General features: G+C 32.3%; 1 protein-coding gene across 1 annotated transcript in view; it reads left to right on the plus strand.

Annotated features, from left to right (window-relative positions):
- Positions 1-25,796, plus strand: part of LOC127730484 (uncharacterized) — a 60,137-nt gene that overhangs the window by 29,041 nt on the left and 5,300 nt on the right. The window contains exons 4-6 of the mRNA XM_052238912.1: positions 4,950-5,306; positions 9,875-10,059; positions 17,806-17,941. Coding sequence (XP_052094872.1) covers positions 4,950-5,306; positions 9,875-10,059; positions 17,806-17,941 — 678 coding nt within the window. The remainder of the gene's footprint in view (positions 1-4,949; positions 5,307-9,874; positions 10,060-17,805; positions 17,942-25,796) is intronic.

Consider the following 25,796-nt stretch of genomic DNA (forward strand, 5'->3'; position numbering starts at 1 on the left):
GCGCTTTAGTCGCATGAAATTTATAAAGTGTTATTTTCATTTTTGTCGAGCCTGCTACTTTTGTCGCAAAAGCGAGACATAGCGATCCTACATTCTGTCAGCGTCGTCATCATCTGCGGAGGCGTCCACAAATATTCACTCTGTGGTTAAAGTTTTTCAAATTTTAATAACTTTCTTAAACTATCCTGGATTTCTACCAAACTTGGACAGAAGCTTGTTTATGATCATAAGATAGTATCCAGAAGTAAATTTTGTAAAAAAAAAAATCCTGTTTATCCGTATTCTACTCATAAATGGACTTAGTTTTTCTGCCAGTTAACATTACATTCGCTCTGTGGTTAAAGTTTTTCAAATTTTAATAACTTTCTTAAACTATCCTGGGTTTGTACCAAACTTAGACAGAAGCTTGTTTATGATCAAAAGCTAGTATCTAGAAGGAAATTTTGTAAAAAAAAATTTCATGTTTTTCCGTATATTACTTATAAATGGACTTAGTTTTTCTTCCAGTTAACATTACATACAGTCTGCAGTTAAAGTTTTTAAAACATTTATTAGATTCATAAACCATCCTGGATTCTAACCAAACTTGAACAGAAGCTTCTTACTCTTACACATTGTTACATTCAAAAGATAATATCTAGAGGAAAATTTTTAATAATTATTTCCCCATTTTTGTTGAGCCTGCGACTAACAGCAAAAGTAGGCAAGACACTGGGACCCAGTTGGGCGGTAAATACCACCCCCCGGTATTTACCAGTGGTATTTACCGGTATTTACCGCCCCGGTCAATACTCCTCAAGTGGTCAATACTGGCAAATACTGGACAATTGAAATTTTCATGGTTCTTTTGACAGATTTTACTATCAATGTTAGTTAAATCTTAGTTGATAGGGGAAATTATTTTAACTTTATTCATATGGCATGATTCAGTTTATAAAAAGGATTGATATTGGTATGTTTTATCAACTATTAACATGCATAATGACTTATTCAGTTCTTATGGGTAATGATATAACATAGTTTAGGTATGGATATAAAATTGCTATATCAGTTATTTCAACATGTATAAATATATATATTTTTTTCTTGAAAAGGTTTGATTTTAACAGGTAAATAGAATTACAGGTGACTAGATTATCAGGGCATTACCTATTATATGGCAAGCAGGTGTCAAAAGTTTATTCAATATTACAACTGTCCCCTAATAAATGTTGACATAACAGGAAAAAAGTCATAAAAGTTATTTTTGAAGACTGTTTAAAACAATTATTTTATTCCTGACTATTCAACTGCATGATAAATATCTTCTAAAACTAAATACAGAAAATGGAAATTTTGAAGGATCTATACTTTGGCTGCTGTTTTTCTTTTTCTTTAATTTTATTCTAATAATCACGGTCCATGATGTGTTCATGTAAAATTTCAATTTATATAAGAAAAGATAACATTAAAAAAGTCTAATTTTGACTTGAAAACTTTCATATTTTCATGACTAACAGTTATTGAATGTAGGGCTAAATATCACAAGACAGAAAGTCACAATGCAATTTTGAAAGAACTGTTTCTTTGATTGAGAAAAGACTAATTTTTAAGACATTGTTTTGTAACATTTGATGAAATTACTGTTAAGAAAACAAGCTGTCATAGTCTTTTTCTTGACTGGCTTCATGGTACCAAGAAATATCCTTTGCAGGATTAATATATCTTCATTTAACCTTGTTCATTATCAATCTCATAAACATTACAATGAATTCATTTCAAGGATTTTCCCTTACATATTAAAAAACTTGTGAACTAATTAATTGTGAGTTTTTGTCTTTTAAAATGTAGTAAATAAGTGACTTTCTGTCCTGTGAATATATTTGTCCATTTACCCTGTAGTTGACCAGGTAGGGACTGTAGTTGATAGTAATATCTTATCAAAATTTCAATTGACCAGTATTTGCCAGTATTGACCAGTATATGCCAGTATTTCCCGGTATTTACCGGTATTTACCGCCGGCCTGGTCAATGCTAGTATTGACCGCTTTTTTGCCAACCTTGCACTGGGTTCCGCTTGTTCTGCGGAACTCTTACAAATTTTTTTACAAAGTTGACAAGAGAGCACCTGTTCAGAAATTAAGATTGGCAGCATAACATGTATAGTAACATGTATAGCAGTTCCATGAAATAACATATCTTAATCAGTTATAATTCTGATTAAGAAATGAACTGACCAATTACAGTAGAAGTACATTTGGTTGGGTATTTGAATCCAGATTTGATGCAGTCAGATGGTCATAAATTGTTCTTAAAATAGCTGCATTTATGCTGTATATGGGTTATGCATGTATTCAGCTATTAAAATGAAAAGAATGTCAACATTGATTTAGTGAAACAAGGATGAATCATTTGGTTGTTGAGCTAAGAACTTGCTTTTTACAAGAAATGGAAATCAGAGGCGGCAAAGCACAAATATTATAAAAATAAAAGGAATATAGGACTTTAAAGTACTATAATATTTTGATTTCGCTTATAATTAGTTATCTAAAAAAATCTCAAATTTACAATTGGTCCACAAAAAGTTTATTGGGTGAAAAGGAGGAGGTGCAAACAACAATTCAATAATTCATCATTTATTTGGTTTCATCTCTTCATTAACTATAAAACTTAGCACTGTCTCACAGTTAATAAAATATAAGTCATGATATAATGATAATCTCCCAGGTTCATATAAGCAAGCATTGAAAAAAATTGCAATATTAGCCTCTAGATTCTTTATTTAGAGTTGTTTTGGGGTTGGTTTCTACAATGTAGCTCATTGGTGTATACATGCTCTACTTATCTTTGTATCATTCTAATATACAAACAAAGACCATGCATACCATTTTTATTGTGTTTCAGAACTGTTTTAGAAACATACACATTTACAGAAAAATACATCTTCTTCATTCCAAAATTCAACAAGAAATCAGGGCAAGTAACTTTACTTTCGGAATTAACAATTTTACTTGCCCTGGGACAAGTGGTCACAACAAATATTTCCACACCCCTGTTGATGGTTAATTAGATGACGTCTAGACAAAAAATACACACAAAATATTATTGAGTTCATGCATTGTTAATTATTTATTTTAGACTTTTTGTAATTTGGATATAGGTTTTAGAATGTTATTGATCAAATATGAGAATTTGAGTCAAATCAGTGAACATGAATTTGACAGCTAATGCCGCTTTAAAGTTCTAAAATATCCAAGGAATGCATTTTCACTATTTATATTTTTTATTTTATGCCCCACCTAGTTATGTTTTTGGTCTGTGTGTCTGTTCATCCATCCATTCATTCGTACGTCAGTCCGTCTGTCCCGCTTCAGGTTAAAGTTTTTGGTCAAGGTAGTTTTTGATGAAGTTGAAGTCCAATCAACTTGAAACTTAATACACATGTTCCCGATGATATGATCTTTCTAATTTTAATGCCAAATTAGAGTTTTGACCCCAATTTCACGGTCCACTGAATAATAATTAAAAATAAGCATTTTTGTAACTTCCAGACAATAACTTGTGTTTAAGTGTATGGATCTCTCTGAAATTATACCAAAAGTTTCCATACCTCAAAGGGATGGTTAGGATTGGCTTTTGGGGGGTTATGGCTCAAATCATTTAGGAATTAGGGGCAAAAAAGGGGAAAAAACAAGGGTTTCCTGATTAATGGACAATTTAAAAGCAGTGTAAGGGAGGTAATCCAAACACAAAATTGTACAATGTTGTACAATGTTGGATTACCTCCCTTACACTGCTTTTAAATTATCTATTTTAGACTTTAATGTAGATTTAAATTGGTAATTATGGTTGCAAAAAATTATTTTTTTGGGGGGGGGGGGGGGGGGGGGGGGGGGGGGGGGGTCAATACGCAACAGCATAGTGTATTGCACAAAAGCAAAAAATTTGATATAAATTCAAATTATATAACCAATTCTAAGTTCTTTGACTACAGTTATTCTGTGTTAGAAACCAATTATGTGTCAAATATTTAATTACAATCCAAATTCAGACCTGTATCAAGAGCGAATATTGTGTCCATTTTCGCCCCAACTGTTCAGGGTTTGACCTCTGCGGTCGTATCCAGCTGCGCTCAGCAAAACATTTTATTTATGTAATTATTATAGTCATGGTGGGGATACTTTTGGAGTGGAAAGGCATGGGTTATTGTATTTATGGACATAATATCAAATAAAAGCATCTTTCAGTTTGGAAATAATTAGTAAAATAGCGAGTTGTCTGCAGCCAACTCTTTAGTTCAAGATTGCTCTGACTTCTGAAAGCCTTTTTTGGGCAGCTAGTTTCTGTTTTAAAGTCACAATAGATATGTTTTCAAGTCGACAAGTCATACATCATTTGATTTCTGTACTAGCCATGTAGCAACAATGTGCATTGTTTTCCCTAATCATATTCTTAAAACCACTGTTGTGTGCCTGAGTGCAGGAAGACCAGGAAGGTTTCGGTCAAACCAAAATAATTGAAAAATCATTATTTGCTATGTCTTTATCAAAAATGTGGAATTTAGAAGTGAGTGCAAATACTGGTCAGCTCAGAGTTGGAATAATGTGTTCAGGTAGGGTGACATGTCTTACTGTTTGAACTAGCAATATAAAAATTCAGCTCAGTATGTTGGTCTAGTACATAGTCATATGTGGATGGTGGTATATCACATCAACATGTACTTTCCTGATACATGTGATTTGCAGGTAATATTTCCTGCTGATGTTTACACCAATCCATCCATCCCTCTTGTTGACATGTTAGGTTTATATCATTCAATGCTTTGCATATGCCTTTATTGATTTTTTGTCAGTAACCTCCAAGCATTCAAAACGACCATGTAACTCTTTTAATGACTACATTGTTTAAATGAAGGCAATTTTGGGAATAAAGCAGCTTTGTAAAAATAGAGTGATGTATATTTTTTACAGAAACGATTAAGAAAACAGAATTTGAAATAGGAGACAATAAACAGGCCGTAGCTGGTGAACCAGCCTTGCCAATCAGATTAGAGGAAGGAACTTACAAGACTATCTGTAAAACAGAAGGTTCTAACCCAGCAGCAGTTGTAAAGATTTACCTTGATACTACAGAGGAGATGGGAAATGCTCAGGTAGAGGTGCTTGACACCAGCAGGACCCAACCACCTCAAGTGTATAATGTAGAGAAAACAGTTACCATCAATCTCAAACCAGATGATAACAAAAAAATACTGAAATGTGTTGCCACAGTTAACAATGATGATTCTATGAAAACAGAAATATCATATGAGCTTGAAGTTTTTAGTAGTAAGTATCAAAATGTTAGAATATAGCTGTATTTTAACTGTAACAAACAGGCCATGATCTCATTAAACCATAAGCCTCACTGTAAATGAGTAATGGTTTCCTTGCAATACTTAAATTATGGTAATATTAAAGAATATTGGTCTATATAGATATTAGAAAAAAAAGACAACCACCTAACAAATAACTCAGAAATGAAAATCTTCAGTTAATTTTCCATTTAATGTTAGTGTTCACAAGTCATAATAACAGTAGTGTAATTAGATAGATGTAAACACATTATTTTTTTAAAGCATTTAGATATTTATAAAAAAATGTTTAACATTTTAAACCAAAATGGAATCTTAAATATAGACATATTGACATCTGTTTTATATGTTCCATACTTATAAGAAATTTATATTTTCATGAAAAATTATTCTTAAACTATTTTTATACGACCTCACAGGTAGTATTATGTTATGGTGTTGTCTGCCTCTGCGTCTGAAGACATTTTGGTTTGCAGACAATAACTTGAGTATAAGTTCATGGATCTCTATGAAATTTTAGTACAAGGTTCCATACCAGTAAAGGATGGTTGGGATTGTTTTTTGGAGCTATTGTCCTTGTGGTTTTGTAATTTAAGGGGCCAAAAAAGGTCAGTTTTACAGGTTCATGGAGAATAAATTGGTTCGCAGACAATAACTTTAGGGTTAGTGAATGGATGTGTAAGAAATTTTAGTACAAGGTTCCATACCACAATAAGAAGGTTGGGATTAATTTTGGGGGTTATTGTCATAGCTGTTTAGGAATTAGGGGCCAAAAAGGGTATTACAAAAACAATTTTTTGTCAGGTTCACAGACAATAACTTGAGTATAAGTGTATGGATCTCTATTAAATTTTAACACATGGATTTATACCACAATAGGAAGGTTAGGATTTATTTTGGGGGTTATTGTCATAGCTGTTTAGGAATTAAGGGCCAAAAACAAGCATTTTTCATGTTTCAGGACAATAATTGGTGTATAAGAGTATAGATTTCTATGAAATTTTACCACAAGGTTCCATACTTCAAAAGGAAAGTTTAGAATGATTTTTGGAGGGTCATGGCCCATATCGTTAAATAATTAGGGGTCGAAAAGGGGCCGAAAACAACTTTTTCTGGTTTGCAGGCAATAACTTGATTATAAGTGTATGGATTTCTATTCAATTTTAGCGCAAGGTTCCACAATAGGAAGGTTGGGGTTTATTTTGGGGGTTATTATAGTAGCTGTTTAGGAATTAGGGGCCAAAAAGGGCCTAACAAAAACAATTATTTGTCTGCTTCACAGACAATAACTTGAGTATAATAGATCTGTATTAAATTGAAGCACAAGGTTCCATTCCACAATAGGAAGGTTGGGATTTATTTTGGCGGTTATTGTTGTAGCTGTTTAGTAATTAAGGACCAAAAAGGGGTCATAAACAAGCATTTTACATGTTTCAGGACACTAATTTGTGTATTAGAGTCCGGATTTCTATGAAATTTTACTGCAAGGTTCCATACTTCAAAAGGAAAGTTGGGATTGATTTTATGGGTCATGGTCCAAACTGTTTAATATTAAGGGGCTGAAAAGGGACCAAAAAACTAGGATTTTCTGATTTCTGGGCAATAACTTGAGTATGAGTCTATTTATTGCTATTTGATTATGCCACAAGGTGTTGTACCATAAAATAAAGTTTGGGATTGATTGTAGTGGTTATGACCCTATTGGTTTAGTTAAAAGGGGCCAAAACCAATACTTTGTATAAATTGCTTATTTTTATGCCCCTGCCGTAGCGGTGGGGGCATTAAGTTTTACCCTTGTCCATCTGTACGTAGGTACGTACGTCCCAAAATTAGTTTCCGTTCTCTAACTTGAGTTTGCCTCGTTTTTAGCAATTTCAATGGGGTTTAATTCAAAAGTCTTGAATTCTTGGGAGTCTTTAATATGCTGAATCTAATTGGGTATTTAATATTTGGATTTTAGGGTCTGTTTTTGAAATGATTCATATTAAAGCCAACTAGAATTAATTAGTAGATTTTCATCCAGATTTTTTTATACGACCGCAAAAGATATGCGTTCGTATAATGCTATTATGTTGTCGTCAGAAGATACATTTGGTTTCCGGACAATAACTTAAGTTTAAGTGAATGGATCTCTATGAAATTTTACCGGAAGGTTCAATACCACAAAAGGAAGGTTGGGATTGATTTTGGCGGTTATGGTACCAACAGTTGAGGAATTAGGGGCCAAAAACAAGCATTTTTGTAGTATCCGGACAATAACTTGTGTGTAAGTGTATGGATCTCTCTGAAATTGTACCACAAGGTTCCATATCTCAAAGGGAAGTGTGAGATTGAGTTTGGGGTTAATTGCCCCAAACGTTAAGGAATTAGGGGCAATAAAGGAGCCAAAAACAAGCATTTTTCCATTTCCAGACAATAACTTGTGTTTAAGTATATGGATCTCTCTGAAATTGTACTACAGGGATCCATACCATAAAGGGAAGGCTGGGATTGAGTTTGGGGGTGATTTTTCTAGTTTCCAGACAATAACTTGTGTTAAAGTTTATGGAACTCTCTGAAATTGTACATTTTTCCTGAAAAGAAAATAATCTTCGAATTTTTTTTTGGGGGAGGGGGGGGGGGGGATGGGGGGGTTCAAAAAGTTTGTGGAGGGATTTTTATGCCCCCGCCGTAGTGAAGGGGGCATTAAGTTTTACCCTTGTCCGTCTGTACGTCTGTATGTCCCAAAGTTGGTTTCCGTTCTCTAACTTTAGTTTGCATCAACCAAATGTTATGAAACTTATACAAAATGCTTATTACCACAAAACACAGATCAAGTTTGAATTGTGGTAGCTTCACTTTAACCATTCTAGAGTTATGCCCCTTTACAAATGTAAAAATTGCTGAATTTTTCGTTTCCGTTCTCTAACTTTAGTTTGCCTCAACCAAATATTATGAAACTTATACACAATGCTCATTACCACAAAACACAGATTGAGTTTGAATTTTGGTGGAGTCACTTCAACTGTTCTAGAGTTATGCCCCTTTACAAATATAACAATTGCTGAATTTTTCATTTCCATTCTCTAACTTTAGTTTGCGTCAACCAAATGTTATGAAACTTATACACAGTGCTGATTGCTTCAAAAAACAGATCAAGTTTGAATTTTGGTGGCATCACTCTAACTGTTCTAGAGTTATGCCCCTTCATTAATGGAAAAATTGCAAAATTTTTAGTTTCTGTTCTGTAACTTAAGATGGCTCCAACCAAACATTATGAAACCTATATATACACAATACTTATTACCTTAAAACTCAGATCAAGTACAAATTTGGGTAGCGTCACTTTTATCGTTCTTGAGTTACGTCCCTTTATAATGTTGTATGCAAGCAGGGGCATCATCTGTGTCCATTTATTTATTTTTTAAAAATTACGATTTCGGTATTTTGTTCATTTCCGTTACCGGTAACTGCCGATAATTTCGTTTCATTCAAAACTTCCTGTTTTAAATTACGGTTTTTGTATTTCTTCGAGTAATATAACCAAAATGATTAAGTTGACATATTCTGCTGCACAATGATGACAATATTATATTCTGAGATATTGATTGATTACTACAAGGGCATGAAATATTCGGGTTACAAAAACACTAATAGCAGTATGTTACAAATTTCATTGATTAGAAAACCGTGGACTTTTTTTATTTATACAATGACATTGTGTCAGGAAATTTTGACTGTGAATGGTATCCAAAGCGCAAGAATCGTTGAACACATTGGTACAAAAACATGATTGGAATAAAGTGATAGACGTACTTAAAATTGTAGCAAATTTGTCTGCCATTACTTAAAATCACACATGTTACTGTAAAATTTGACATCACAATTTAAAAAATTTTACTTCATAATTAAAAAAGGTTATTCGGAGCAGATCTAAGGTCATTCAGAGACAAAATTCAGCTAAATACCAAAAAAGTAAATAAGTTTTTTAACACAAGCACAAACTTGTGCTATTTATGACAGTCTGTTGAGTACAAAATGTATTATAGCAAGCCCTTAAATTTACCTCAAGGTTGACAAACAGCAAACACCCTCTTTCCCCAGCCTCTAAGTTGAGTCATTTTAAAACAACTTCTTCTTTTTGGTTCATTTCATGTTTTACATTGTAATTATATTTGCACCTTGCATAAGAATCTTCAAAGCATCCACCCTAGTAATTTCAACACAGTTTGAGTTTTCATTTCACTCTGTACTCATAATATTTGTGTTGCATACCAATGCATATGCTTCATTTTATGGGCACTATGATTTATATACATGATATAAGCTTATTATTACCCTTGTATATGAACAACACGTCACAAAAGGATTAAGAAGAAATTAAAAATTCAAAAATAAAATCCTCCCACCCGCCCCATTTTTTTCAAAAATCTGGATGAAATCTACCAATTAATTTTAGTTGGCCTAAGTGGAAATTTTTCTCTAATGATTTTGCAGATTACAGTAAAAAATCCATATTCCATGTTGTAATAGTTTGAATGATACACTTCTTATTTATTTCAGTTCCACCTGAAATATCATGTAGCAACAGCACTGCTATGAAAGGTAACAAGTTTGTAGAGCTGACTTGTATGATCAAAGTAGCAGGAATAACTTGTGAAAGTGAAAACATCTTCTGGGAGAATGGTAATAATGGAGACCGATATGCTATCAATTATAAACAGAAAGGCCTCAGAGTATTTTGTTTGGTATGTTTTTACGCACACAAAAATTATAATGTAGACATGTTTACTAAAAAAAAAAAAAAATTTCAAATAGTTCCTTAGTATTAGTATATATACATATCAATATTAACCTCATCAAGAGATTTAATTCTCAAATATCTAAAACAAAAACAAAAAAATAGATTCCAGCCATTAGTTGTGACCAAAGGGAAATAATTCACAATTTTAAACAGTTTATCAGTACTTTTCACTATCAAAACTTCAACATTGAATACAGGTCCATATACATACAGTCTTACATATTAGCTTATCACTGAACTTAGATTTAAATTGTTTAACTTCTTCCCAGAGAAAATAAATATTTTTAACCTTTACCCCACATCATTTATTTTTATTTTCAAAAAAATAACCCCATTTTTAACCGGATTTTCAAAGTAAAAATTGGTTATTGATTTGGGGATGTACGGCGGACGGGCGGGCGGGCAGACGGTAACAGTGTCTCTTCAATAACATGAAAACCCTTTGAAATTTTTTCCCAAATTTAGATATGTTGTTTCCTGCGACTAAATGAAGGTCAAGTTCAATTTTCACGATTTTAGCTTTTCTCGTTTGTTATGGCCATTTTTAATATCCATAAGTGGTATTTTTTTGTGATTGAGTTATTTTCCTTTGAACAGAAATTGTTAATTATATTCATAAAGTTTGATTACACTAAGCCTTTATAGATAATTTTCACCTGTTTATATGTCCTGTTATCAGTTTACTAAACATATGGTCCGAGTACACAGTTATTTCGTAGTGCATTTCTTTTAGACAATAAATGAAAATTAAAAAAATCCCACCTGCGCTTTCTCAATAATATTTTTATACGACCGCAAAAAAATTTTTGTGGTCGTATATTGGTATGACGTTGGCGTCGTCGTCGTCCGGCGTCGTCGTCGTCGTCCGGCGTCGTCGTCCGAATACGCATTAGTTTTCGCACTCTAACTTTAGTTTAAGTGAATGGATCTCTATGAAATTTTACCATAAGGTTCAATACAACAAAAGGAAGGTGGGGATTGATTTTGGGGGTTATGGTACCAACAGTTAAGGAATTAGGGGCCAAAAAGGGGCCAAATATAAGCATTTTCTAGTTTCCAGACAATAACTGTGGAACGGTGTATGGATCTCTCTGAAATTATACTACAAGTTTCCATACCACAAAGGGATGGTTAGGATTTGCTTTGGTGGGTTATGGCTCAAACCGTTTAAGAATTAGGGGCAAAAAAGGGGGAAAAACAAGGTTGTCCTGGTTAATGGACAAATACTTTAGTACAAAATATAATTTAAAGCAGTGTAAGGGAGATAAATCAAATACATCATTGAAATTATCTCCCTTACACTGCTTTTAAATTATGTATAAAATAATGGTTAATGAACAATTAAGATAATTTAAAACAGTGTAAGGGAGGTAATCCAAATACAACGTTTTGGTTACTTCCCTTACACTGCTTTTAAATTATGTTTAAAGAAATGCATATTTATAAAGGAAGACCAGTAAAAATATCTGCAAATGTTGCATCTTTTTTTTTTACAAAAAAATCCATATGAAAGATTTGACACTATATTTTAAATTCTATTATAAAATAGATTAAGTTAGCACTATGGTAAATTTAAATGGGTAATTATGGTTTGGGGGAAAAAGGGGGGGGGGGGGGGTAAAAAGAAATTGTGGGGGGTCAATTTTTTCTCATTTCAGATTTCAGAAATTAAAAAGAATTATTCTTCAAATATTATTTTTTTTTCAAATTTCAAATATTGAAAAATTTCAAGAAGTAATCTTTAATTGCACAGTATGGCGCATTAGATTTGTAAAATCTTTGACCACATTTATTTATTTGTTATGCCGAATCTAACCGTGTATTTAGATTTTATAATTTTGGATCCAGTTTTCAAATTGGTCTACATTAAGGTCCAAAGGGTCCAAAATTAAACTTTGTTTGATTTTATCAAAAATTGAATATATGGGGTTCTTTGATATGCTGAATCTAAACATATATTTAGATTTTTGATTTTTGGCCCAGTTTTCAAGTTGGTCCAAATTGGGGTCCAAAATTAAACTTTGTTTGATTTCATCAAAAATTGAATTATTGGGGTTCTTTGATATGCCAAATCTAACCGTGTATTTAGATTTTTAATTTTGGATCCAGTTTTCAAATTGGTCTACATTAAGGTCCAAAGGGTCCAAAATTAAACTTTGTTTGATTTTATCAAAAATTGAATATATGGGGTTCTTTGATATGCTGAATCTAAACATATATTTAGATTTTTGATTTTTGGCCCAGTTTTCAAGTTGGTCCAAATTGGGGTCCAAAATTAAACTTTGTTTGATTTCATCAAAAATTGAATTATTGGGGTTCTTTGATATGCCAAATCTAACCGTGTATTTAGATTTTAATTTTGGGTCCCGTTTTTTAAATTGGTCTACATTAAGGTCCAAAGGGTCCAAAATTAAACTTAGTTTGATTTTAACAAAAATTGAATTCTTGGGGTTCTTTGATATGCTGAATCTAAACATGTGTTTAGATTTTTGATTATGGGCCCAGTTTTCAAGTTGGTCCAAGTTGGGGTCCAAAATTAAACTTTGTTTGATTTCAACAAAAATTGAATATATGGGGTTCTTTGATATGCTGAATCTAACCATGTATTTTGATTTTTGGCCCAGTTTTCAAGTTGGTCCAAATTGGGGTCCAAAATTAAACTTTGTTTGATTTCAACAAAAATTGAATATATGGGGTTCTTTGATATGCTGAATCTAACCATGTATTTTGATTTTTGGCCCAGTTTTCAAGTTGGTCCAAATTGGGGTCCAAAATTAAACTTTGTTTGATTTCAACAAAAATTGAATATATGGGGTTCTTTGATATGCTGAATCTTACCATGTATTTAGATTTTTTATTTGTGGGCCCGCTATCAAATTGGTTCATATTGAGGTCAAAAGGGTCCAAAATCAAACTTTGTTTGATTTCATCAAAAATTGAATTATTGGGGTTCTTTGATATGCCAAATCTAACCAAGTATTTAGATTTTTAATTTTGGGTCCCGTTTTTTAAATTGGTCTACATTAAGGTCCAAAATTAAACTTAGTTTGATTTTAACAAAAATTGAATTCTTGGGGTTCTTTGATATGCTGACATGTTTAGATTTTTGATTATGGGCCCAGTTTTCAAGTTGGTCCAAGTTGGGGTCCAAAATTAAACTTTGTTTGATTTCAACAAAAATTGAATATATGGGGTTCTTTGATATGCTGAATCTAAACATGTATTTAGATTTTAGATTTTTGGCCCAGTTTTCAAGTTGGTCCAAATTGGGGTCCAAAATTAAACTTTGTTTGATTTCAACAAAAATTGAATATATGGGGTTCTTTGATATGCTGAATCTAACCATGTATTTAGATTTTTTATTTGTGGGCCCGCTATCAAATTGGTTCATATTGAGGACAAAAGGGTCCAAAATTAAACTTTGTTTGATTTCATCAAAAATTGAATTATTGGGGTTCTTTGATATGCCAAATCTAACCGTGTTTTTAGATTTTTAATTTTGGGTCCCGTTTTTTAAATTGGTCTACATTAAGGTCCAAAGGGTCCAAAATTAAACTTAGATGCTGAATCTAACCATGTATTTTGATTTTGGACATTGGACCATAATAGGTAAATTAAAAAAATTGAAGTTCTTAGACCACATTCTTTCTGTGTCAGAAACCTATGCTGTGTCAAATATTTAATCACAATCCAAATTCAGAGCTGTATCAAGCTTGAATGTTGTGTCCATACTTGCCCCAACTGTTCAGGGTTCGACCTCTGCGGTCGTATCAAGCTGCGCCCAGCGAAGCATTTTATTACAGTGTGTTGTACTACTTTTGGGACAAATTATATCAAAATTATAGAAAACTTCATCGGCTCTAACTCAAAATATGGACAATTTCATGTTAAGGGGGTCTTCAAATCTTTTGACAGCTTCCGAAGTGCTAATTTTTAACATTTTTCAGCTGGACCAAATCACTACTTTACTTTAAAATTCATGACCCAATTTTTTTTACAGTGTCATTTCATCCTCCTACTTACTATTTGAGTCATAAAACATGGAGAAATAAATTTGGAAGGGGTATAAAAAAAATCGACAAGTAACACACTGTCCACACTAGGGACTATATTCGTGGACAACGAAAATCAAAGGACGATAACTGTGTACCCGGACCTAATAGGGTGGAAAAAGTTGACCAATCTTAATGAAACTTGGTATGACTAAAGCTTATTAAATTATAAGACTGCTTACAAAGTTTCATGGCAATAGGATATATATTATAGACAATATGACTAATTCTATATTCAACTTTGCGTGTTAAATTTAGACGTTAAAATTGAAAATTTTCAACTATCAACATTTGGGGCTTAAAAAATTAAAATATTGCAAAAAAATACTTTTGAAATGCCTTAATATATAATATATTATGTATTAAAAGCAATAGAGTACTCATTTGATTTATCAGACTTATCATAATTATTAAAAAGTCAAATTTATATGAGCCTGTGGCTAAAAATGGAGGTTTTCCAATGAAGGGGGGCCTTACATGAAGATGTAATATTTTCCAGCAATTTTAAATTTGTAAAGCTTTTTGGTTATAAATAATCCTTACATATGTATTTAATGTACTTTAAATGGAAAGAAAACTTGCAAATAACATATCACATTAGTTTAAAAGGGTCTTAGGCCAAGTAAGACTGAAAATAATTTAGGGTCAATTTAGGCCGTATCACATATTTACATTTAAAAATGCATATTGAAGCTATAGGAAATAAAATTTTGTGTCCTTTCTATCATTTCTATACTCAGGTGACATGATACAATAAATCTGAGCACAAAAAGACTCTTGCATTCAACTTTTTTTGCAGACAGTATGGTCTGATACAAAGATTTTTCACTTTTTAGTGAAAAACATGCATGCAATTTTAGTTTCAACAGGCTTATATTTGAACCACTTGCTATCCTACAGAAGAAAAGAAAGATATTATGTGACATAAAACAGGTACAAAAGACATTGTTAAGTGCTTTTTATACAAATTTAGTGAGGTCTTTATAATGGACTTCAACTTTTATGTTCCAAGCTCCTCACATTTAACTTGATCCAAACAGGGCGTTAGACGAGGATCATATATACATCACATTTTGCACATATTGTCTGAGATAATCTTCTTTTCTGTAGATTCAGAGTTCACAAATGAGTAATACAACTGGATTGAAGCATAGAAACACAAATATTGACACATAAAAACCTGTCAGATAGAAAGTCAGAATGCCACTTATGCATCAAAATTGAAAATGCTATGAAATGCTTATTTTGACCATAAAATGCCAAAATTGGTCATTTTTGCAGAAATTCTATCAAATAAAAGTTTAAATCCTTTAGTTTTATGCTATTTGATAAATTGACACCATCAAATCATTCAGGGAAGTTGCCAAAGTACAGATTCTATATTTCCAGATTTCACCTCTTAGGTCCGAGTACACAGTTATTTCGTAGTGCATTTCTTTTAGACAATAAATGAAAATTAAAAAAATCCCACCTGCGCTTTCTCAATAATATTTTTACAGTGTGTTGTACTACTTTTGGGACAAATTATATCAAAATTATAGAAAACTTCATCGGCTCTAACTCAAAATATGGACAATTTCATGTTAAGGGGGTCTTCAAATCTTTTGACAGCTTCCGAAGTGCTAATTTTTAACATTTTTCAGCTGGACCAAATCACTACTTTACTTTAAAATTCATGACCCAATTTTTTTTACAGTGTCATTTCATCCTCCTACTTACTATTTGAGTCATAAAACATGGAGAAATAAATTTGGAAGGGGTATAAAAAAAATCGACAAGTAACACACTGTCCACACTAGGGACTATATTCGTGGACAACGAAAATCAAAGGACGATAACTGTGTACCCGGACCATATGGTTAATGTCTTATCTTGAGTGACAGATTTATTTGAAAACTTTCTGTTTTCTAAGTGTTGATGATTAAAAGCTATATAGGAGTAAATATAGTTAGAAATTTACTGTTCATTATTAGACATTTTGAAGATAATTACAGATAAGGTTTATTGATTTTTAAAAAACATTATATTAATGATAAATTAAATTTTTGATTTTTTTTTCTTTTCTTTGGTAAATTGTAAATTGTTTGTTATTCTGTAGAAACCAATTTTCTGTATGCTATATAATTTTTTTTTTGATTAGGTGAACTCCTCTCAAAACTTAGCTTATATTGTCAATTAATAAACATATATTTAGATTTCTGATTTGGGCCCAGTTTTCAAGTTGGTCCAAATTGGGATCCAAAATTCAACTGTGATTGATTTCATCATAAATTGAATATATATAGGGTTCTTTGAAATGCTGAATCTAAACCTGTATTTATTTTCATTATTAGTTAGATAATACCATATCGATGTACAAAGGGTCCTAAATTAAACTTTTGTTTAATCAACAATTGAATTCTTGGGTTCTTTGATATGCTGATTTTAACAATGTTTGAGTGTTAAATCATATCTAATTTTAGAGAACTTAGTCATCACTGGTTGTTGTTATTATATTATTGATTATAATTTAACACTGAGGTTGTGAGATCGAACCCCACTCGTGCGGGTGCACTCGACTCCAATCTTAATTGACTAGGATTGTCAGTTTTCCTATCGAAGGTCGTGGTTTTCTCCCGGCACTCCGGCTTCCTCCACCAATAAAAACTGGCCGCCAAGAAATAGCCCAAATGTGGCGCTTAAAAGTGGCGTTAAAACACCAACAATCAATCAATTGATTATAATTTGAAAAATTACATCATATCTAATTTTATAGAACTTAGTCATCACTTCACTGGTTTATTGATTATAATCATATCTATTTATCCAGTTTGAGTTATTTCCCTTTGCACAAAATATCTGGATAAAATTAAATTGTGTTTCATTTCAACTTAAATTAAATATATATAGGGTTCTTTCAAACGCTGAATCTAAACCTGTATTTAAATATTAGATTTTGGGCCCAGTTTTTAAGTTAGTCCAAATCAGGGTCCAAAATTAAACTCTGTTTGATTCACAAAAATTGAATTTATGTGGTTCCTTGAAATGCTGAATCTTACCATGGTAGTATTGAGAGATTTTGGATTGTGAGCTCCTTTATCAAATTGGTCCACATTGTGGTCCAAAGGGTCCTAAATTAAACTTTTGTTTGATTTCATCAAAAATTGAATTTTTGGAGTTCTTTGATATGCTGATTCTGACAATGTACTTAGATTTTGGATATTGGACCATAATAGGTAAATGTCCAATTTCAAATTTGTGTCACAAACCTATGCTGTGTCAAATATTCAACCACAATCCAAATTCAGAGCAGTTTTAAGCTTAAATGTAGTGTCCATACTTGCTCAACTGTTCAGGGTTTGATCTCTGCAGGAAAATCCGGTTTGCTGTCACTCTGACAGCCTCTTGTTATGTTTTAGGTTATTTCCCTTTACTCCTTACAGTATGTACAATACACTACCTGAACATTTAATTTCCAAGGATTGATTAATTGATTGTTGCTTGTTTAATTTTTAGTATCAATTATTTCATGCATATTCAGGACAACCTAATATATTACGCTCTTACAAATCGACACAAAGCATATTGTTGGAGATGATATATTCTCTTACATAGGATAAGAAATATTGACTGCTTACAATTCGCATTTATTTTTGCAGATGCAAGTAAAGGGTTCAGTTTCAACCACTTTAAGGATTGATGCAGTTACAGATGATAACTTTAAAACAGATTATTTTGTGGTCTATGTTAACAAACATCAGACTACAACACGCAAACAAGCAGTTTTAAATCAAGGTAACATTATATGTGCAGTATCATTTAAAAGAGCTCATCTGTCAGAGATGTGTTTAGGGGTGCCATCCATTTCTCATCAACCCACTCAACCCCCTCTGCTTTTAGGTTAAATTCACTTTAGCTCATGAACCCCCAGGGTTCTCGTTAAGACGCGTATACGCATCCTGGATGCATGAAAATCGAGCTGGACGCATCCTTGTTGTATCCCCTGAGTCCCAATAACATCATTTTGCCTAGAAGATTTGTGATTGTCGACATTGTTTTGACAGGAAACTAAACCGGAAGTTGACTTTGAAAAAATTTGTAATGCGTAGATAAATATTTTTGTTGACTGAACTATTTATTTTAAATTAAACATATTTCATCTTTAAATATAATAATTCTGTTCAAACTGATTAATCAATATGTAATAGTTACTGATTTAAAAAAATTTACGAGTATTTGAAAAGCTTGAATATTTCCACATCACGTACTTATCATGCTTATCGATCGAAACAAAGAAAGTAAAATTTTTTGAGAACTTGAAATGAAATGATATAATATTTCATAACCATGATAACTGTTGCTACTATGCATAAAATAGATCGTAGAACAGTCTAGATTTAAACTTTTACGGATAAGAATAATTTTACTGGTCTTCAAATGATTTAACATTTTTCTCATATTGTGCATGTTGAACATCGAGATCGTAAACAAAGGTGAAAAATGAAATTGAAACAAATTCGTTTAAAAAAAGATTTAAGGTTACGGTGTTCACTTTAGATTTGCTTGTTTTTATTAAAGATTATAATAATTTTCATGATGCAAACATCAAAGTGATTAGGAAGTCAATGTTTAAACATAATTAAGATTGATTAATAATAATTAGGGACTTATCATTTTTTACCTGGGAGAGGGGCTCTTCATTTTGAAATCATACATATAAAATTTTCTTGATTCCCTCATAATATTTCACTATTTTTATTTTATCCCCCCCTTTAAAATATTTAGAAAAAAAATGTGATCCCCCTCTGATTAAACATGCCAAAATTTTGACATGCAAAACACTTTCCTTTGACACACATGATATGTAGAATATACTTGAAGATTCAAAAGTTCACAAATGCTTCATTGATCCCTCCACTTTGAATTTATAAAAAAATTGAACTCCCCTTTTCCACTTACAGAGAAAAACTTGATCCCCCTACATTTTGACCAGCCCCCCCTCCCAGGTAAAAAATGATAAGTCCCTTAATATGAACTGGGACAAGTCTGTGTTCATGCAATCCCAATTTCTTATAAATACTGGCTTGTCCAACAAAATGACATCAGTATCATAATGTCAGAGTCAGTCCAAGTTAAAATCCTTCTTCAAAAGGAAACCTGATGACATTGAATCATCAGTACCAAGTAAAAGACCAAGAGTCAATGACCCACTACACCAAGAATTAATAGACATAGAAAGATTTTGAGAAACAACAACTTCAGTTACTTCAGTCACTACACCAACTTAACCATAGATAACCAAAGAAAGAGAGGAAATGGCAGTCTATATATGTTGTAATGAACAATAACTATTAAGAGATCATAACTTTTATTGATATAATAAAAACTACCAATCCAACACTCATCGTTTTATTTTTATTTCATCATATTTCATCATATTAAGACACAAAAAATTACATGCATCCTGGACTCTATCAAAATCTATTGGGACTCACCATTTCTAAAAGTGATGAGTCCCAGGACTCACCATGAAAAATTCGTAGTGAGAACCTTGACCCCTTTGGCACCCCACACCTTCACCCACTTTTGTGTTAACATTTATTGGAGGAGTTACTGCAGTTAAACATTTTATTGTATACATTAGTTTTTCTTTGATTTGGTTAATATTAAACAGCAGAGAACGAGTCACTCTTCCCCTTTCACTCATCCTCACTTATTTTTTTTATCCATGTTGCCTCCTGCTTTCTGCTTTATCTTATCACTTGTTTTTTTTTCCCCCTGTCAAAGAATGTTAAACATAGTGATGTTAATCCAACGGCAACAGCATCAACTAATTGTATAAGACTTTATATTTCAAATGCCTGGAGATCTAGATACTTCATATATTAAATACAGATAACTTATGTTGGGCAGTTTCTATCTGCCATAGTCTATTGTCATTTATCTCATTTAATGGTTTAGTGACTGTTAAAAAAAAAAAGTTTTTATACGACCAGTTGTATATTGGTATCACGTTGTTGTCGTCGTCCGAATCAGGGGTTCAAATTAACATTTGGTACTGAAAGATCCAGGACCTTTGACACTCCAAACTGAAAGGTCCACAACCTTAATCAAAGGTCCTTCTTTTACATGAAATATTTCGTTACTCATTAAGATACAAAATTAATGTGCTTTTGGTGTAAGGACAGCTTGTTTCATCATATTTGAACTGCATGTAATGTTTGTTAAGTTTACAAATATATTGCCAGGCAACCATATAGCACCAAACTGTCAGTGTAACTGTGGTATAACATGTATACTAATAAATGTTAAATTGTCTTGTATATAATGAATTCTAATAATCTTTTTGTTTTGTATTGGGGAGGGTGTCACTGTGGGTGAGTGTGTTCTCTCAATCATTGACAATTATATCATAATCTGTTATTGATGTAAAAGCGTATTTGCCTTGTATCTTTTGTCCTTGTCATATTTCTACATTCTCACTGTATATCATGTATATGTTTATGATTTAGTCTAGAACTATGATGTATTTGAAATTCAATTCAATATTATAATTGAAGTACTGCTTACCAACATCATTACCATTTTTGCTCTGGATTTCAAGAATAAATGCATAGTCACTGAAGGGTTTCCCTGTTTTTGCAACACGTACTGTATGCAGTGTTGAAGAGAACCTAATATCTATTTAACTGACCAGGCTTACATTGCTGCTTGAGAATACATTGTCCAAGTTTAGTGTCTGACAATAAATCTTTAGACTTAAAATTTGGGTCACTTTCATGGATACACTGCTTTAAACAAGATAAATGCTGGGGTGTCACTTCATGTATTTTTATTGGGTCTTTTAAGATTTTGTGTTCCTAACAAGTGCACTTCTTTTCTGAATGGGCGGGGAACTTCTGGCAGTATGTACACGACATTAGACCAGTTTATTCATCAAAATATAGCCACGGTCGATCGATTTTCCAGTTGGGCTTAAATTTCCGTTCCCGTTATTCACAATCGTATTTTTAGTCTTTAGTGAGGTCTTCGTTTTGATTTCTTTTGTTTTGTTCCCAAGGAAGACGTAGAAGACCGTTCATCATTTTCAGGCTTCCTCTTGGAAGACGTGACACCAAAGCGACACAGACTCATTTTGTTCGAAAATGTCTAAATGATTTGTCACGTGACTTATCACAACTATTCATAACCTTGTGTTTCCAAGAAATACATGGTTAAAAATAACTTTTATCACTCGTCGGTAAGGTCAGGGATGAAACATTTTATTATCTCAATTTCAATAATAATATGGCTTTGAAATGACGATACTGATGGTTAAAAAAGTTGGCAAATTTGATTTTTATTTTCTTTCAAATCTAAGGTCCGTCGGACGTAGCTAGTAACCAAAACGAAAGTCTTGATTGCAACAGTGAAAGGTCATTGACCTCGGACCACCACTAATTTGAACCACTGCTGAATACAGTTGGTTTCCTGACAATAACTTTGGAATAGTTAAATAGAAATCTATGAAATTTAAACACAAGGTTTATAACCACAAAAGGAAGGTTAGGAATAAGGGGCCAAAAAGGGATCCAAATAAGCATTTTTCTAGTTTCCAGACAATAACTTGTGGAACGGTGTATGGATCTCTCTGAAATTATACCACAAGTTTCCATACCACAAAGGGATGGTTAGGGGTTATAGCTCAAACCGTTTAGGAATTAGGGGCAAAAAAGTGGGAAAAACAAGGGTGTCTTTGTTAATGGACAATAACTTTAGTACAAAAAATAATTTAACGCAGTGTAAGGGAGGTAAATCAAACTTATCATTTGAATTACCTCCCTTACACTGCTTTTAAATTATGTATAAAGTAATGGTTAATGAACAATTACTACAGACAATTTAAAAGCAGTGTAAGGGAGGTAATCCAAACACATTTTGATTACCTCCATTACACTGCTTTTAAATTATGTTTGAAGAAATGCATATTTATAAAGGAAGACCAGTAAAAATATCTGCAAATGTTGCATCTTTTTTTTTTTTTTTTAAATCCATATGAAAGATTTGACACCATATTTTAAATTCTATTATAAAATAGATTGAGGTGGCACTATGGTAAATTTAAATGGGTAATTATGGTTGCAAACTCCATTGGAAATTTGAATTGAGATTATGACCATATTTTGAAGGAAAGATTTTTTTTTTCTCATTTCAGATTTCAGAAATTAAAAAGAAAAATTCTTCAAATATATTTTTTTTTTTGCAAAAAATAGGGGGGGGGGGGGGTTGGGGTTAATACCCAGCAGCATAGTGTATTGTGCACAAAAGCAAAAAATTTAATATAAATTCAAATCATATAACCAATTCTAAGTTCTTTGACTACAGTTATTCTGTGTCAGAAACCTTTTATGTGTCAAATATTTAATTACAATCCAAATTCAGACCTGTATCAAGCATGAATATTGTGTCCATTTTTGCCCCAACTGTTCAGGGTTGGACCTCTGCAGTCGTATCCAGCTGTGCTCGGCGAAGCAATTTATTAAACACATGAAACATAAAATGTTGCCTATGCTAAGTACTGATCTGGTTACCCAAGTAGGGCCCCAGTAAGGTTTTTATTGGTAAGACCAAACTTAGAAGCATTGGAAAATAGGAACAACCATAGTGCATGTCAACTTAAGGGATTAGTAAGTTTTGCCCTGTAGAGAGCACTTGAAGATTGCCACTGTAACCCTTTTTAGGTAACATACATATATTGTAACAAATTTGAAAAAAAAGAGAGAGGAAAACAGCCCATTTAAATGTACAGCAATATGAAGATGTTTCATTGAAACAAATTTGTATTTAATTTGATTGAAATATTCTTACCTGTATTAGGTGAAATGAAAGAGACCTCCGAGAACAAACAAGCAAAGAAAGATACTACAGGTTTACAGTTGTTTTATGTTTGATAGTTATTTGACAGTTTTTCATTGCATAGTTTTATTGTTATATGGAATCTTTATGTTGATTATCTTATGCTTTTATTCTGCTGTTTCAATTTTTAGCTCACCTGGCCCAAACGGCCATGAGAGCTTTTCTCATCAATTGGCTACTGTCGTCCTTCTGTTAACTTTTACAAAACAGCCAAATTTAACTTCACTTGGCCACAATCATCATTAGGGTATCTAGTTCAAAAATTGACCCTGCCTGTCAACCAACATAGCCAACAAGGCTAAAAATAGAACATAGGGGTAAAATACAAGTTTTGTCTATTATCTTGAAAACTGCTATGAAAACAGAAAATCTGATGGAGCAAAAAAGTTCAGAATGATGGATCTACGTATTGTCTGTTGACATCAAAACTGTCAGACGACTTCTCATAGGAGTTATTGCCCTTAAATGACAAATTTTACCAATTTTTTTCAGTTTTACCTATTATTTAAAATATAATAGAGAGACACTTTAAAATAGCAAAAATGATTAGCAAGACAAGTTGCTCTTTAATGATGATTTTTACCCATTATTGTGTTTTTGTCTAATATTTTAAAAGCAATGATATAGTGAAACTTAAATTAACAAAAATGATCAGAAAGACAAGATCTACAAATAAATCAAAATTGATGAAATCGTCCAACTATAATAGACAGATAGACACTTTAAACAGCAAAAAACGTTCAGCAAGATAAGATCTACAGATAAGTCAACATTGCTGAAATCTTCAGTTGACTCCTTATTGACTCCTTATTGGAGTTCTCGCTTTTAAATGACAATTTTAACCATTTTTGTCTCGCCTTGACGGTATGCTATGTGTTTCTGGCGTTGACAGCCACAGCGTCGTCAACAATGTATTAGTTTTTGATTAGGTCTAGTTTATGGGGAAACACTTGTGGTAGGTCAATGATATTTGGTATGCAATTGTATTAGAATTGGCACATCTCATTTCCGTGGAGATTATTTGGCCCCGCCCCCTCAGTCATGGTTCATTGACTGAATATTTTGCATAACTTACATGTTAAAGTATTGCTATTTTAATTTCAACATTTGCATTTTACTATGAAAATAACAAAAAGGCGAGACATATCTCTGTGTTAACAGTTTAGTTGTGTTTTTACCTATTATCAGCAAGACAAGGTCTACATATAAGTCAAATTTTGAAGAAATCCTTAGTAGGCTCTTGATAGGGATGATTGCCCTTAAATGACGATTGTTTTACCCTTTTCTATATGTTTTGTGCAAAAACTAAAGAAGACAGAGAGAAACTGTTAACAGAAAAATTATCAGCAATACAAGATCAACAAAAAACAGATTTTTGTCATGAATTCAATCTAGTCAATAATGATGGAGTGTCCTGTTGAACATGCACATAGACCTAGGTGAGAGACACTCATTAGAGCCTCTAGTTTGTTTTAGCCAGTTTAAAAAAGTTATTGTTCATAGTCATACCAAACACATAATTGGTTTAATAGTTGTCTAATTAGCATAACCCCCTATCTCCTTTGATTAATATTTCAAGTATTCTTCGACCACTTATTTCCTTCTTAAATTTTTTGACTGTAAACATCCTCTTATCTTTTGATTCAGTACAGCCAATATATTTAAGCATGTTTATAAATGTTTGAGCTGAAGATGCCTAGGCATGCACCCTCCTATAATGATACAGAAGACCAAGCAACAGACACAAATTTAATGTTAAATCTCGTGTACAGTCACTATGAAACATTTAATGTATAGATATTTCCAGTGAACAATAATTTACTTTGTCTCATATTACAAATAAGACATTGGTTCTTTGGTGCAAAAGATTTGTTGTTTGTTTATAATGCTTAAAAAGATTTATCTTTTTGAGTTCAGTTCTTAGATACAGGAAACCAATATGATAAGGAGAAAATTATCTTTAATTTTACTTTTAAGTACAAATGCGAATGATTCTTTTAAGCTTTAACTTTATATTACGGTAAGGATTCTGGCTCCATGGTAACTTTGCTTTTTTGATCATTTGTTAATTTGTGCAAACAGTTCTGTTTTGACTGATGATACACTATTGTCCACAGACTTAAAAAACAGAATATGTTCTTTAGAACTGGTTCATTGTGTGCATGATTGTAAATTTCTGCTTTTGAATTAGCATCCATGCATAATATATCTTTGCAGAATATGAGGATCTACCTCTATTACAGTTTATTGAACAAATTTTCACACTTATTAGTCCGATGAAGTCGAAGGGGACTTTAGGTTTGCACACACTTTTTTTCTTCATGCTTGAAGATATTGATTTGATATTTGGTGTATCTGTATCATGACAAGTTACAGATAAAGTTCAAATTTTGTTCCGGTCTGATGATTTTGTGCAGAGTTATGGTCCTTTGACTTAGAAAATTCACTCAAATAATCAGTTTTCCACACTTTTTTTCGTCATGCTTGAAGATATTGACTAGATATTTGTTATATAGTTTACACCATGACAAGTTATAGATCAAGTTAGAATTTTGTTCCAATACAATGAATTTTTAAATGGTAGGGGACTATGTATTGCCAATTGCAATACTCACAGAATGCTTGTTATATGTAATTTGCTTATGAAAAAAAGATTTATTATATCATTTAAGTTTGGTATGCGATTGTATTACAAGTTTAAATTCATTGGAGAATAAATTATCACAATTAAGAGCTGTAAACTTAAGCTATATTT

This window comes from Mytilus californianus, unplaced genomic scaffold (genome assembly GCF_021869535.1).
Source record: "Mytilus californianus isolate M0D057914Y unplaced genomic scaffold, xbMytCali1.0.p SCAF_2, whole genome shotgun sequence".
In the NCBI taxonomy this organism is placed as follows: domain Eukaryota; kingdom Metazoa; phylum Mollusca; class Bivalvia; order Mytilida; family Mytilidae; genus Mytilus; species Mytilus californianus.